The 13,940-nt window shown below is 47.7% G+C and overlaps 1 protein-coding gene across 3 annotated transcripts in view; it reads left to right on the top strand.

Annotated features, from left to right (window-relative positions):
- Positions 1-13,940, top strand: part of LOC146820952 (enoyl-[acyl-carrier-protein] reductase, mitochondrial-like) — a 686,021-nt gene that overhangs the window by 473,141 nt on the left and 198,940 nt on the right. For all 3 annotated transcript variants that reach the window (XM_085611823.1, XM_085611825.1, XM_085611822.1), the window contains one exon: positions 7,984-8,086. In XM_085611823.1, the coding sequence (XP_085467949.1) occupies positions 7,984-8,086 (103 nt within the window). The remainder of the gene's footprint in view (positions 1-7,983; positions 8,087-13,940) is intronic.

The following is a 13,940-nucleotide window of genomic DNA, read 5'->3' as shown; positions in this document are numbered from 1 at the left end:
TGCACGAGTATCCTCCTTACCCCTTTTCCCTTTCCTTTTTGTTGCCCCCCTGTACAGCACCACTCTAAGTTCGACAACCGGGTCCTGAAGATGATCCTGAGTCAAAGGATCAAAACGCTGTCGACCATTCAGCGCAAATAATAGCGCATCACTCTCTGTGGTTCTACCAAATAATTGTCTTCATTGAACAAATTTGTTAATTAATTACTAGAACCACCAAAACACACTGTATATATCTTTTCACCAATTTTATGTTGCGCTGTTTTCCGCTGATTACACATTGTCACTTGCGTCGCCACTTTTTGTGTCACTTACACAATTGAGCACCAATTCCAATTCGGGTTGTTTCTTCGCATTTCATGCCTACAGTGCTGCTACAACTGTACTTTATTGCGTTTTGTAAATATATGATGCCAAGGGCACTATTCAAAAATTTGGTCTGAGTCTCCCTTTCTCTTCCCTGCAATGTGTTGTACATGCATCTCTAATTGTCCTGTATAATCATACCAGTTGAGAATTGTTGTTCTTTACCTCTCGTACCTACCCATATCTCAACGTGGTCTATGGGTTATACTCCTGTTGTTACATACAAGGCCCTGTCATCCTGCAGCACCACCGCAATCTCCCAACTTCCTCTGCGTGAGTCTTCCACTCGCTGGCCAGTCTCTGTGCAGGGTGTCACTCTTGCCCAATGCGGCCTTTTCACCGGGGCGGCAGTCCTCTCCTTTGACTTGCTCAACTGCAATGCTCTGCACCTCAGACACAGCAGAGGCTGCTACACTCACCCGGCTTCTCTTCCTCTGCTCGTACTCAGCCAAGGGCTCACCTGACGCCCCATGGGCCACCAGTCGCTGCTTGCAACCACTGACAGAGGGGTACCCTTAACATGGGCTACACTCTCTCCCCCTTTTTCACCATAAAGGTGGCTGCTCATATGGGTCCACCCGCTCGTCGCCAATGTAATGTACTGGGGCCCTAGGCCCCATGCATATGTAATCAGGACACAGACACTGGAATCTGGTTACTGGAATTGGCCCAGGGCACGTGCGCCCAGCCACTTATATTAACAGGGTCACATGTGCTGTGATGCCTGTGTTGGATGGGTGTGGAATAGGGTGTAAGCCAGCCCTCGGGGAGTGGCTGGCACAGCAACAACTAGAACAGTGACCAGCTGGTCACTACAGCTTGGATGGCAAGGGCTGGAAGGGGAACACAACACCACCAAACTTAGTTGTAGGTTTAGGGAAAACATGAAAGAAAACATTGTATTTGCTCAGTGGGCTTCCATCCTTATATATAGGAAGAATTAGTAGGCTCTATTTAAGTCATGCTTTGTTGCAATAGAATTGTTAATGAGAAATACAGCTAGTGAAATGTGACATGTGGGTCAGGGATTATTTTGTGCCACTAGATGCTCCTGGTTGGCAGTGACAATTACCTTTGGGAACCAAGACTTATTTTTCATCACCATACATTGATTCATAATTGAGAAGAGAGAAAGGCCTAAAGTGATATGGAAAATGAAGATGGAAGAATAGAGACTCTGGGGGAGAGCAGGGATGAAAAAGAACCTGCAAGAGTGATTGTAAAAGTCAAGGTGCAGTGTGGGGAATGAGACCGAATAAAGACTGAGATACTCTGGTATTTGGTAATTTTAGCATTGGGCAGTGTCAGGGAAAGACATTTGTTTCGGGAGCCAATCCTATGGGCTTTGCGTTCCTCCACCACTTGCCTCAACAAATAACCTAACTGATGTCCAGTGGGGACAATAGCCAGGTGAGGCCTAACGTGGCGCTGCGCGGCCTTAATGGGACACACATACAGTTGGGAAGTGGTATCGGGGAGATGACCCACGTGTGGGCCCTCCCCTTTTATTTCACCCCGCAGGCCACGCCTGGCCTGCAGATGACGTGGTCACAGTTCCGGCTAACAAGGCGGAACACAGGACTGCTAACCATTACATCCCTTTCCAACTCGGATCTTGAAAAACAAAACTTTGGAAAAGTCTTATAAACATAACCAGTTATCTTGCAACAGTCTTTAGTGTCTCAGCACGCAAAATCCTGAAGACGCCGGTAAAGGCAAGGATTAGGCCGGAGGCTGTAAAGATGCGGCCGGCCTCGGATGGATGGTTCGTTTGGCGTCGGTCTGCTTTGAGGTGAACCAGGAGGCAGGGGTCCGGGGGAGGCAGGGGTCCGGGGGAGGCAGATTCTAGAGTGTCGTCATTGTCTTCCCCTTGGTCATGAGGGTCTCTCCCCGGACTCGGCAGAGGTTGAGGGTCAGACTCTGCAGATTCAGCTGGGACCTCTTTGAACCAGGAGATGTTGCAAGAAATTTCCTCACTTCCTCTCCGGACGGTCACAATAGTTCTGTTGCTGATAACAACTGTCCAGGTACCTGGTTCATGAATGGTCCACAACTTTCCCCCGGGCCGGAGATCTTTTAGTAGGACAGTGGCACCTGATTGGAGTGACCGAGGTGCTGGCCCAGTGATTCTGCTGTTCCCACCTTGCCTGGGTTTGCCCTCGTCTTGGGGTGGGGATGTCCACCCTGGACACGTAGAGATCAGGTCTCTCTGTGGCCCTCTGAGCATAAGGGACCAGCGTGGTACAATGTGGGGTGCTTTGGTATTCCCAGATGAACTCGTGGAGGCGCCGCTCCGGATCTACTTGTTCCACACTGGCAATACGTAGCATTTTGTTTAAGGTCCTCATAAAGCGGTCTACGTCCCTATTGGCTTGGGGCTATTGGGGCGTGATGCAGCGGTGACGGATTCCTCATTGGTGTCACTTCGGATCTCCGTGGGGAACCAAAAAGTGGCAAAGACCTTCTCCAGGATGGGGGCCACATGGGCAAATGCGGTTGACATGACTGGTTCCACTACCGGATATTTCAAAAACCCATCCACGAGGACGAGCATGTATTTCCCTCCAGGGAATCTCCCAAAATCTATGCTCACTTTCGACCATGGGATAGTGCAGGCCTCTTCTGTGATTATGGGGGTCAGCCTCTCAGGAGCACTGGTTAACTGGCAGGCAGGGCACTGGTGCACTAAGTCTTCAACCATTGCCTTGAGTTTTTTTTCTCTCATTCTTGCCTTCATTTGGTTACACCTAGGTGCCTCCATGGGCCAGTTGAGTCGCTCATTGCCTTAGAGCTTGCGGTATTACTAGCCTCGGGTCTCTTAAGAGAATTCCATCTGCCGTAGCGCTCAGTTCGCTCCTCACCCTCCATATTTTTGTCAGCTCTCTCTCGTCTTCCGGCGCCTATGTGTTGGTCTGTGGAAGGTAGTTCTTCCACGATCCCTCTTGTACCGCTTGGAGAGTCAGGGTGTATATGGGGTCCTGCTCGGCAGCCTTCTTGATTTCTTCGAGTGTCATCGCCATGGGCATTCTGCCGCTGAGATCATCTTTACGTATTGTTCCGACCCTTCGAGGTCCTCCTCCTCTTCTTGGGGTGCTGGGTGTCAGGACAAGAAGTGTGCAGCGTTCTTTGCCCCAGGCCTGTATACAACTTCCATCTGATAGGGCTGGAGCTGTACAGCCCATCGCTCAATTCGGGGAGGTGGCTGAGGGACTGACCTTTTGAAGAGGGGAACCAACGGCTGGTGGTCAGTCACCACGGTGAACGGCTGGCCAGTCAGCTACAGATGTAAATGGATGCAGGCCCATTTTATAGCGAGAGCTTCTTGTTCGATCTGAGCGTACCTCATTTCAGTGGGAGTCAGGGACTTGCAGGCAAACGATAGGGCCGCCCACCGACCTGGTTCCTGTTCCTCAGCCAGCACTGCCCCTAGCCCCACTGGACTGGCATCTACCAGTAGTTCTGTTTGCCTCACCGGGTCAAAGTACGCAAGGGTTGATTCTCCCAGGAGGACGTTGATGCTCTGGAAGGACTCTTCCCGTGGTCCCTATTGCCATTTGGCATCAGTTTTCATAAGAGCCCTCAGCGGCTCAGCCCAGGTTGCGAGATCAGGGATTAATCCCCCGCAATAAGTAGGCATGCCAAGGAAACTACGCATTTCAGTGGGGGTGGTTGGCGCTGGAGCGCTTCGGGTGGCTTGTGACTTCTTTGGGTCTACCTGGATGCCTTGCTGATTGAACACGTACCCGAAGAATTCCAGAGATGGTTGGAAAAACAGACACTTCTCTCTGTGGAGTGTCGCACCATGTTAACTGAGGCGAAGTAAGGTATTCCTCAGGTGTCTGTGATGGTCAGCGGCCGTGGCAGAGTGATTCAGGATGTCGTCGCTGACGTTTAACACCCCTGGCAGCCCTGACAACATCTTGTGGATAGTGTTCTGGAAAACCTCTGTGGCTGAGGATATTCCAAAGCGGAGTCATTTGTAACAACCCAGCCCTAAGTGGTTACTAAACATTGTAATGTTGCAGCTTTCCTCCTGCTAAAGGCAGTTGGTGGTACCCCGCATTCAAGTCGATCTACAAAAACCACCTAGAGCCATTAACATCCGCAATTATGTCATCCATAGTCAGCGTGATGTGGCGCTCCCTTTTGATGGCTCAGTTAGGTAACCTCATATCGATGCAGAGGCGGATGGCAACCGGCTGTTTAGGTTTTTCCGCGATAACCATCGGGGACACCCAGGGTGTCGGTCCCGAGACCTTTTCAATCACTCCTAGTTTTCCCAGGTTAGCAGTTCTTTCTCCACCAAAGGCCTCAGGTGAAAGGGGATTCGCCAGTGTCGAAGTGCAACCGGGGTGATGGACTTGTTAATATGCAGTTTGATGGGGTCACACCTGATGCGTTCGAGTCCTTGGAACAGTTCCGGGAACTGATCTAATATCTCGTCAACCTGGTGTGCCTGGACACTCCAGGCAAATTACACTAAGCCAAGGTCCTCCGCTGTGTTCGCTTCACGATCTATGACCTGGATGATGGTTGTAACTTCTTGGTCATTTGACATGACTGGGATGGATATTTTTCCTTTCAGTGGCAGGGGAGTTTGGCTCCCATAGGCAAATATCCTGGTCCGGGACGGGGTGATCAGTGGTCGAGGTTGGAGGCGCCGGTATTGTTGAAGACCCATTATGTTGACGGACGCCCCATTATATATAATTGCTTTCACCTCTGATCCAGCGATGTTAGTCACACAGGTGGGCTGCAGCCTCCTGCGATGCTTAAGCTCCGGTTTCCCCTTCATCCTCGTCTGTGGATGAATCTTCTGGCCCTTGGTACCTTCAGCTTGTTCTTTGTGCCTCTTCCTTCTGTGCAAAGTCCATTGTGGACAGATGTTATACTGCCTGTGAGGGTGGCTTTTGTCCTCATGTGTTGCAGCCTCGATTCCGTCTCCTGTACACCGCTGCAAAGTGGTTGAGAATCCCACAGTTTGCACAGGTTTTTCCTTGCGCGGGGCAGTCTTTCGCCGCGTGTGGCTCATGTCCACAGTATCCACACCATGTCTTGGTCATCTCGGGCCTTGTCTTCTTGGGTATGTCGCTTTGTGTCTTCGTGCGGAGGGCATCGGCCCGTTCTGTCTTGATGGTCTCTGGTCTTCCATGGAGCTTCATGAGAGCCTGGTCTATTTCATTAGCTCTTGCTGTGACTAGTTCGTGGGTGCTCGCCAGTATGAGGATATCATCCATAGTAATTCTTGTCTGGCGTAGAATGAGTCCCCTGAGCGTCTTGTCTCAGCAACCTTGGATCCTCTGGGCTCTTATCTCCTTGGGTTGGTCATCCTCCGGACATGTGCTCGGCAGTTTGCGCAGGTGGGCGTAAAATGCATCAATCGACTCCCTTTCCCTTTGGTGGGCCTGGCGCAATTTGAAATGTTCAAAATAGGGATTCAGGTGGGGGTCGAAGTGCGCATCTAAAGCTGCAACTGCCAAGTTGTAGTCCGTGGTGGTGCCTGTATTCAGTAAGTGTTTGAACAACTTGAATATTTCAGCTCCAGCATAGTGGAGAAGTGATTACCTCTTTACTCAAGCAACTATTAAAACCTTGCAGACAGTGCAGAACTGCGCTGCTCGAATGCTGCTGAATGTCCCTCTCCGGACTTCGGCTAAGCCAGCGTTGCGTCAACACCACTGGCTGCCTGTCCAGCAGAGAGTAGAGTTTAAAGCTTTGATTGCGGTCCATAAAGCAATTAATAAAATAGGACCATCCTTGACTCAATCAATGTTCCACTTATATCATCCTGGACGTGCCCTAAGATCTGATAACAAGAAGCTGCTTGCAATCCCTAAAACCAGGAGAGTGCGAATGGGAGGCAGGCGTTTTTCCCTTCAAGCCGCCACCCTTTGGAACAACCTTCCCGATCCTATCAGAATGGAAGTTAACCACCTTAGGTTTAGGAAGAGGTTGAAAAACTTCCTGTTTGCCTGATTCTTCCGAGATCTAGTCGAGCTGAAGCGCTGGGATGCCTCCGGGTAGCTATGCGCTATATAAGACCGTAATCATTCACTGCGCAGTCAGTCTCCCTGGTGGATACAAAATAGTTATTCAGGTGTTCGATCCAGATTTTCCACCTCGGGGACGCTGTGGCTGGGTCTTCCAATTTACTGAAGGGTGGCAGTACCCCGGTTAGAGCGTGTTGCACTTGGAGTCTGTGTTGGGCCTGGTCTTTGTCGCCCATGCTGTCAGTGGTAGGTGCCCTTCCCGATGATTTGATGGTCCTTTGCTGTTCCGTAGCCCCGTGTGACTACACATGTGCCCTGGGGGAGCACTGCTAACTCCCTCGTGGGCCTCTTCCTGAGGCAGCAGGCACCCTGGCCGAGCACTCCCCTCACCTCAGGGGGGGCTGCGAGCTCACTCTGTGTCCCACTGTGGCATCACAATCCTGGCACCACAGCACGCTCCTCTTGTGTGCACGCTAGGCAGGGTCTCGTCGTCACCGCCTGAAGCGTGGTAGTCGATGCACCGATCAGCGCCGCCACCGCGGCAATCGCACACAGCTTTCGGGAGGTGCAGCAGCCGGTCCCTCCAGGACAGCTCTCACACAGAGCGGGACAGTTCTGGGGATCCGCCGGGCGCTACTCCTGGGCAGCTGGACTTGTGGGTCATCGCAGCGGGGCAGCGCACACCCGTGGGGTGCAGACACCACTCCCACCGCATCCTGTGCAGCGAAGCAGGTCACGGCTCCGCAGCACAGTGGTAGCTTCACTGTCGGTGGAGGAGCTGGACAGGACAGCTGGGGAGAACGAGGGTTGCGGCCCACCATCATCGCCAATGTGATGTCCAGTGGAGACAGTAGCCAGGTGAGGCCTAACGTGATGCTGCGCTGCATTAATGGGACACAGACACAGTTGGGTAGTGGTATCAGGGAGATGACCCACGTGCGGTCAATCCCCTCCTATTTCACCCCGCAGGCCACGCCTAGCCTGCGGATTATGTGGTCACAGTTCCGGCTAACGAGCCAGAACACAGGACTGTTAACCATCACACTAATGTTTAGATTTCCTAACTGTGAATTAACCAACCGAAGACGGTGTCTAAGAAGTTACTTATCCATGTCAATGTGTGACTATTTTTAAAACTATAGGTACTGTACAAAATAGTTTTGGAACATGTGCACAGACTAATGAACAATGCAATGTACCAGGGGAAAGGAAACCACGTTTAAGTCCACTTTAAATATACTTAATACTCAGAAAAGATATTTTCTACCGAGCAAGAAAATGTTTAGGTGGTCTCCGGGGTCATGAAAGAACAACACCAGCAGTTCTCTGCTATTACGTCAGATACTAGCATATTTCTGGCTTCTTCCTGTTATATACATTCTTCTACTAAGTAAGGCATCGAAAGAAGGAAGGTTGTGAGATAAATCAAATCTAATCCTGATATAGGATACATACATTACAAAGATAACAGTCAGCATCAGCCCACATATACGTGCAGGCATGATTAAACATCAGACTAATCGTTAGATGTGTTCGATGAGTTGAAAGGAGAACTTGTGTATTAATGATTTATACTTTACATACTGTGTCAAAAGAGTACAGCATGAAATATGATTTTTCTCCTCAGGAGATACAGTGATTCAGAATGGTGCTAACAGTGCTGTTGGACAAGCTGTGATTCAAATTGCGGCATCAATGGGTTTAAAAACGATTAATGTGATAAGAGACAGGTAACAGCCTCATTTTTGCTTTGCATTAGCATTTTCCAGTTGAGTGAGTGCATTTCTGTCAACTCTTTTTGTGATTTGTTAGGTTACATATTTTTTTAAATGTATATTATCAAATGAAGTGCAATGTGTTTACAGTTTTTACCGTTTGTTAACCTGTTCCATTGCTAAAAAGTAATTCGCTGGTACAATTTATTGCTATAAAGTAAAAGCTGGGCACATTATTTCTACTTGATAACTTAATGACCCTTCTGTATACTAGCAAATGAAATCGTAATATCTTCTCATACCACATTAGTTCAATGAAGGTATGGCTCAAATTGTGGGGAAGGTGAACAAGCCATTTGCCTGTCAACATATCTTTGTCACACCATTGCTTCCTGGGTATGCAATTTTCGGAAATATTTCCTAAGAAAGGGCGATTTTTCGGGTAATTTTAGTAAAATGAATACAAAATGATAGTTTGGTGGGATACAAAAAACAATTGTACTTTATATGAATTAATAATTAATATGTTAATTAACACAATATTTTATTAAATAATTAAATGTTTCAGTTTTACCAGCGTACATGTAGACAATCTGGTCCTCGATGAAAAGTCGAGCAATGGTTTGTGTGACTGACATGTTTCTTCAATCAAAGTTTACAAGAGTAATTGGCCGTGCTGGGCTAAATCTGGAGATCCAACTGGCTCACCAGTGCAAGGAGTGATACCTTTACGTCCTCAAAATTAGAATACTGATTAAAAGATAATCAAACATACAGTCAAGATGGTGGTAGATAAATAAGATTATGCACCCAAGTGACCCTGAAGATCACTGATTTGTAAAGATGGACGTACCGTATCCCAGCTGCCCTTGCTCCTGCTGTACGAGGATCCTGTGTAACTCCTGATGTCAACACACCATTTCTTTGTCCTGCTGCAATGATAAACAGGCTTCAGAACACTGAATTTGGCATAAGGGACTGATTTTTCCTCATGACTATAAACAGTATGAATCAAGAGAGTCTTCAGGAGAGTCTTCTTTCTCAGCATGCATGCATGAGGGGTCGATGCCCCACCTTTACACATGCTCAGAGATGGTTCAATGAAAAATGTGTCCAATCCCAACTCTGTGCTCACATTGAGACCTAACAACTCTTAGACCATCATCAATCTGGTTTCCGGAGGGGTCACAGCACTGAATCGGGCCCTGGAACACATTTTTGATGACATCCTGAAAATGCTTGACAAAAACTAATCCTGCCTATTGATCCTCCTTGACCTCTCCTCTGCATTCGATACGGTCAATCATGACATTCTCCTATCCATCCTTCAGAACAGAATGGGTTTCTCGGATTGTGTGCTCCACTGGGTCTCGTCCTTCCTTCTCCACAGATCTCAAAGATTCAAGACAAACCACTCTCTCTCTCAGCCCTCCCCAGTACTTATGGGGGTCCCGCAAGGATCCGCCCTTTCTCCTATCCTCTTCAACCTTTTCCTGGAACCTCTTACTAACTTACTTAACTCTATGAATATTCTCTTCCACATGTATGCTGACGACACACAACTCTATTTAAAAATGTCATCCCCAGACAACATCATCTCACTAAATTCTATCCTCACCTCGACCCAAAATTGGTTAACCGAGAACCATCTCCTGCTCAACGCTTCAAAAACGGAATTCTTGCTCATCACCCTGTCGAACCACACCCCCAAGATCGATCTTGGGTTGCCTCACCTCAGGGCTCTCAACTGCACTCCGATCATCAAAGACTCAGCCAAATCGCTCAGAGTCACAGTGGACAAGCACCTGAGTATGAAAATTCATATCAGCAATATCTGTAAGGGAGCAAACCACCTGATGAGGACACTCAGAATGATCAAACCCTTCCTGCCACAAAAGGATTTCAAGCAGGTGGTACAAGCTCTTGTCTTACCAAGGTTAGTCTATGGCAGTGCAACTCTCTGTGGCCTTCCTAAATATGCCTTGGCTCCACTTAGGGCCAAGCTGAACTCTGCAGCAAGACTGATCACAGGCTCCAAACGAAATGAGCACATATCCCCAGTCCTTAAATCTCTCAACTGGTTACCCTTTGAAGCACGAATCCAGCTAAAGATTGCAATCCTGATGCACAAAGCCCTTCACTACAATACTCCCACGTATCTAGCGCAAAAACTTGAATTATCCTGTGGGGTAAGGGCATCTAGAAGCACCTCTACTCTCCTCCTGAAACCTATCATCCTTAGCAAAAAAAGAACTTGTCACCGAGCCTTCTCTGGCGCTGCCCCTAAAATATGGAACTCTCTTCCTCCGGATGTTTGCAGACTCGCCTCGACGACGGCTTTCAAACTGAAAGCCAAAAGATTCTTAATGAGCAATTTCCAACCATAACGGGTTGTGGCACTCATAAGGCGGCTGTCTCTGTGTTCCTAGCTCCATGGCACAACTAACAGTCACAGATCGTATCGTCTGCATAATATTATACCTTTTATGTGTACCATTGCTTACTGTTTATCATTGTTCCTTACCTTATTTTACTTATTTATTTTCTTTTTTTTTCTTTCCACAATTGCTGTGTATATTTCATTTTGTCCTTTCAACCAACTTATTGTAAAGCGCTCTGATATCCTGAGGGATCCTGTTCGCGCTATATAAAACTTTATAAATAAAATAAAATAAAATAAATACAGCCCATGCTCTATGTTAAGTTATGCTATGAAAGGATGAAATGAAGTATCTGTACTTGCTCCAGTGCTTTCCACCTTTTATTTTCAGTACCTGCTGTTCCGGAGTCGTATTTACTGGTACTCATCCATTCGTCAAGTGCTGCTGATGTTTTTCCCATTCTCTTCCCTACTTTCCCTCCAGCACCACTCCTGCCTACTGTTCTATACAATGCTCCTCTTTTCTACTTCCTATTTGACTCCTCAATCAGTGGTGTAACAATAGCCCCAGCAGCCAGATGGTGGGGGTGGGGGGGGGGGGGTGGTGGTGAGGCCCCGAGCTCCATGGTGCCCCGCGGGCACTGTGCATGGGTGGTGGAGATCCTGGCCCAAATGTTCCTGACTGGGTCCAGAGAGTGTGGGGTCCCCTCCGTGACCTTTGCAGGGGGTCCCCTCAAGTTTTGTTACTCTACCAATTTCAGAGCCTCTGGACCTCTGAGCTCCTGTATCTTTCAGGAAGCACTTTGCTTCCTTCACCTTTCTCCAGGATTTAGCTGTAAATTAAAAGGACATCCTTAGCAATCCAACCTACGATTTCCTCCAGAAACTGTCTTTCCTTGGTTACATCTTCCTAATCTTTACTGTGTGTCAAGGTCTCAGCAGAGTAAGAATTGGGAAGAAGTTCTTTCACCTGCAACTGTCAGTCCTGCCTGGCAGATGCTGAGTGTTGTGAGATGGGGCAAAGAACAACAGGGCTATCCTCACCTATTCTAGGAGAGCAAATGAAGGAATAAACATGTTGGGGTGTGGCCAATACCAAAAGCAAGGCCGTCTCAAGCTTAAAGAGCTCTAAGTTGTTGTTCTTCCAGTCCCCCATCCATTTCCACATGCCATGCCTTAAGTACAGTGTAGCAACCTTTCAGATGCACAGACTTATCGCTTTGCTTAATGTGGGCTTTAAAATCTACATGAACGTATTAGCAAAAAAAGACCCACTTAGGTATTAACAGCATTCGGACAGGAAAATCGGCCTATGTCATCGGATGTCAAAGGTTTGACACCACTTGCAGGATAGTTCACCGTGTCGAAAAGACACATGGAAAAAAGATCGGGTCAGTACTAACACCTTTCTTTGTGGAAATGGCCTTTGACAGGGGGAGCTGACATTTTTAGCAGGAAGCATTGGAGTAACTTGTCCAGGGGAGAATTTGTAACAAGCGTTGGCATAGCCAATAGGTCTAGCTTTTGGGACCTCATAAGTATTTAGTTATGCAGCACAATATCCTTGGTGCAACAACATCAACCTTTGCATGGCTAAACACTTATAAGGTCCCAAAGGTGAGACCTATTGGCTATGCCAATGCTTGTTCTTTCCCATGTGTCACATATTTACAGATTTCTCCTTCAGTGTTCAAAACATAGTTAAAAAATTTTTTTTTTAGGTCTTTGTCATAGCCCTGCTTTGGCACTATATTTCTACACAGAGCTCAAACGTACGGCTTCATGGAGCTCAAGCCGCTCAAACAGGTAATAATTGTGCATCAACACTCTAGTGGGGGTGCTCGGGGGAAGAAAAGGGAGTAAGGGGTTAAGGGTGGCTGCATGGTGGGAGGGTAACTCAGTGAGGGAAATGGAGACAAACAGCCCTAAAAAAATGTGGATTGCTTTAGACAGAGAGGGTGTGGCATAATCAAACGATATTTGTATTTCCCATCTCAATTCAGTCCATAAGTACCTCTCTTTAATAGCATTTGCTACAAAAGACCCGATTCAACAGTGCTCATTGAATCAACCTCGGAAGGATGAAAGTCTATGATGACCCTGCTGAGAGATTCAAACCTCTGACCTTCAAATTACATGCAGATATCTGCAACAGGCACATAAGCCCACAGAACAAATATGGCGATTACCTCCTGCACACTGATGGCGCCTGGTTCCAGGCCCATCCAGTGGTACAAGGTCACACGCTGAGAGAGTGATCGTCACGGGTGCGCTGAGAACGGGTGAAGTGATCCCTGTAGTGCTGTGTGTGTTCGCTATAGTTTGTGTGGGCCTTTATATGTTTTGCCAACGTCAAAGTGAACCCTTTCCACTTACGCTTTAATTTTTAAAACTGCCTCTATCACTTTCAACTGTTTGTTCTTCACACTTATCTCCTACTCAGATGCTGCAAACGCAAGAGTACCAGCTCGTTTTACAATAGCGATGAAGGATAATTAACCTCGCTGATTACTTTCCAAGACACCTTCTGCCCGCGACCCTTCGTGAACCACTGAGGAGCACATTTGTCAAGTCACTGCAAGGACCTTACCAAAGTGCATCCATCTGAATGCAAGAGTATATCGGACAAAGCCCCATGCTCCAAGCAGTCAATGAAGTATAACAACAACAAAAAATAGAAAAAGGCAGGCGACAAGAATCAGCATTAAATCCCCACTTTAAAAGCCAAAGTCATGACAATGATGGGACATGCTCCCGGAAATCCCAGTAACTTCTGAAGAAATGGTTCAGAGAGGGTGTCATATCACCCTGCCCGGTACACAATGATTCTCTTAGCAGAGTATAAATGGTGCCCCTCACGTAAAGTATTGCCTAGTAGTTGTGCCGAAAATACCAGGAAGTCAAAATCATGAATACCACTACTGCTGCGATAATCCCAAAACTTGAAAAGATAATGCCAACCCATTGATTGCCCACCAAAATACCGAAAATCCTGAAAGGTAATTTACCTAACTCTGGTCCAGAATCAAAAAGTGGAAGCTAAGTGTTGTTCCCGCCCATGTGACCGTATGTAGGTGTAGCGGTCACAATGTCATCGAATACTAGAGATGGAGACCTTAATAAGCTCCTACCTGTAACAAGACAAGCCCGGCTTCAAAAGTGGTGCGCGCGCCCACCGCTGTGAAAGTGAAAGCATCGCGTTTGAACATATGTTTCCAATTAACGCGAGACGAGGTGGGGTAGGGGCGGAGGAGCATTGAGAGAGCAAGCAAGAGGAAAGCCAGATGGTGCCTGATCGGGCGCTGAAAGCTGGCGGCTGCGCGCGTGCACGCGTGCATCCATGCGTAACCGCAAGCGCTAGGCCAGCAAAAGCGTGTGGTAGCACTTTTAAAAGCCCACTTACTAAATGTCTCGCAGGGCAGCGCATGCGCTGTCTCAGGCGAGACCTAAAAATTATCATAACAGCATACCAGGCTCCGGCTACTAGAG

This window comes from Triturus cristatus, chromosome 6, assembly GCF_964204655.1.
Source record: "Triturus cristatus chromosome 6, aTriCri1.1, whole genome shotgun sequence".
In the NCBI taxonomy this organism is placed as follows: Eukaryota; Metazoa; Chordata; class Amphibia; order Caudata; family Salamandridae; genus Triturus; species Triturus cristatus.
The sequence above is the reverse complement of the archived record's forward strand: the minus strand, read 5'-3'. Positions and strand labels throughout refer to the sequence as shown.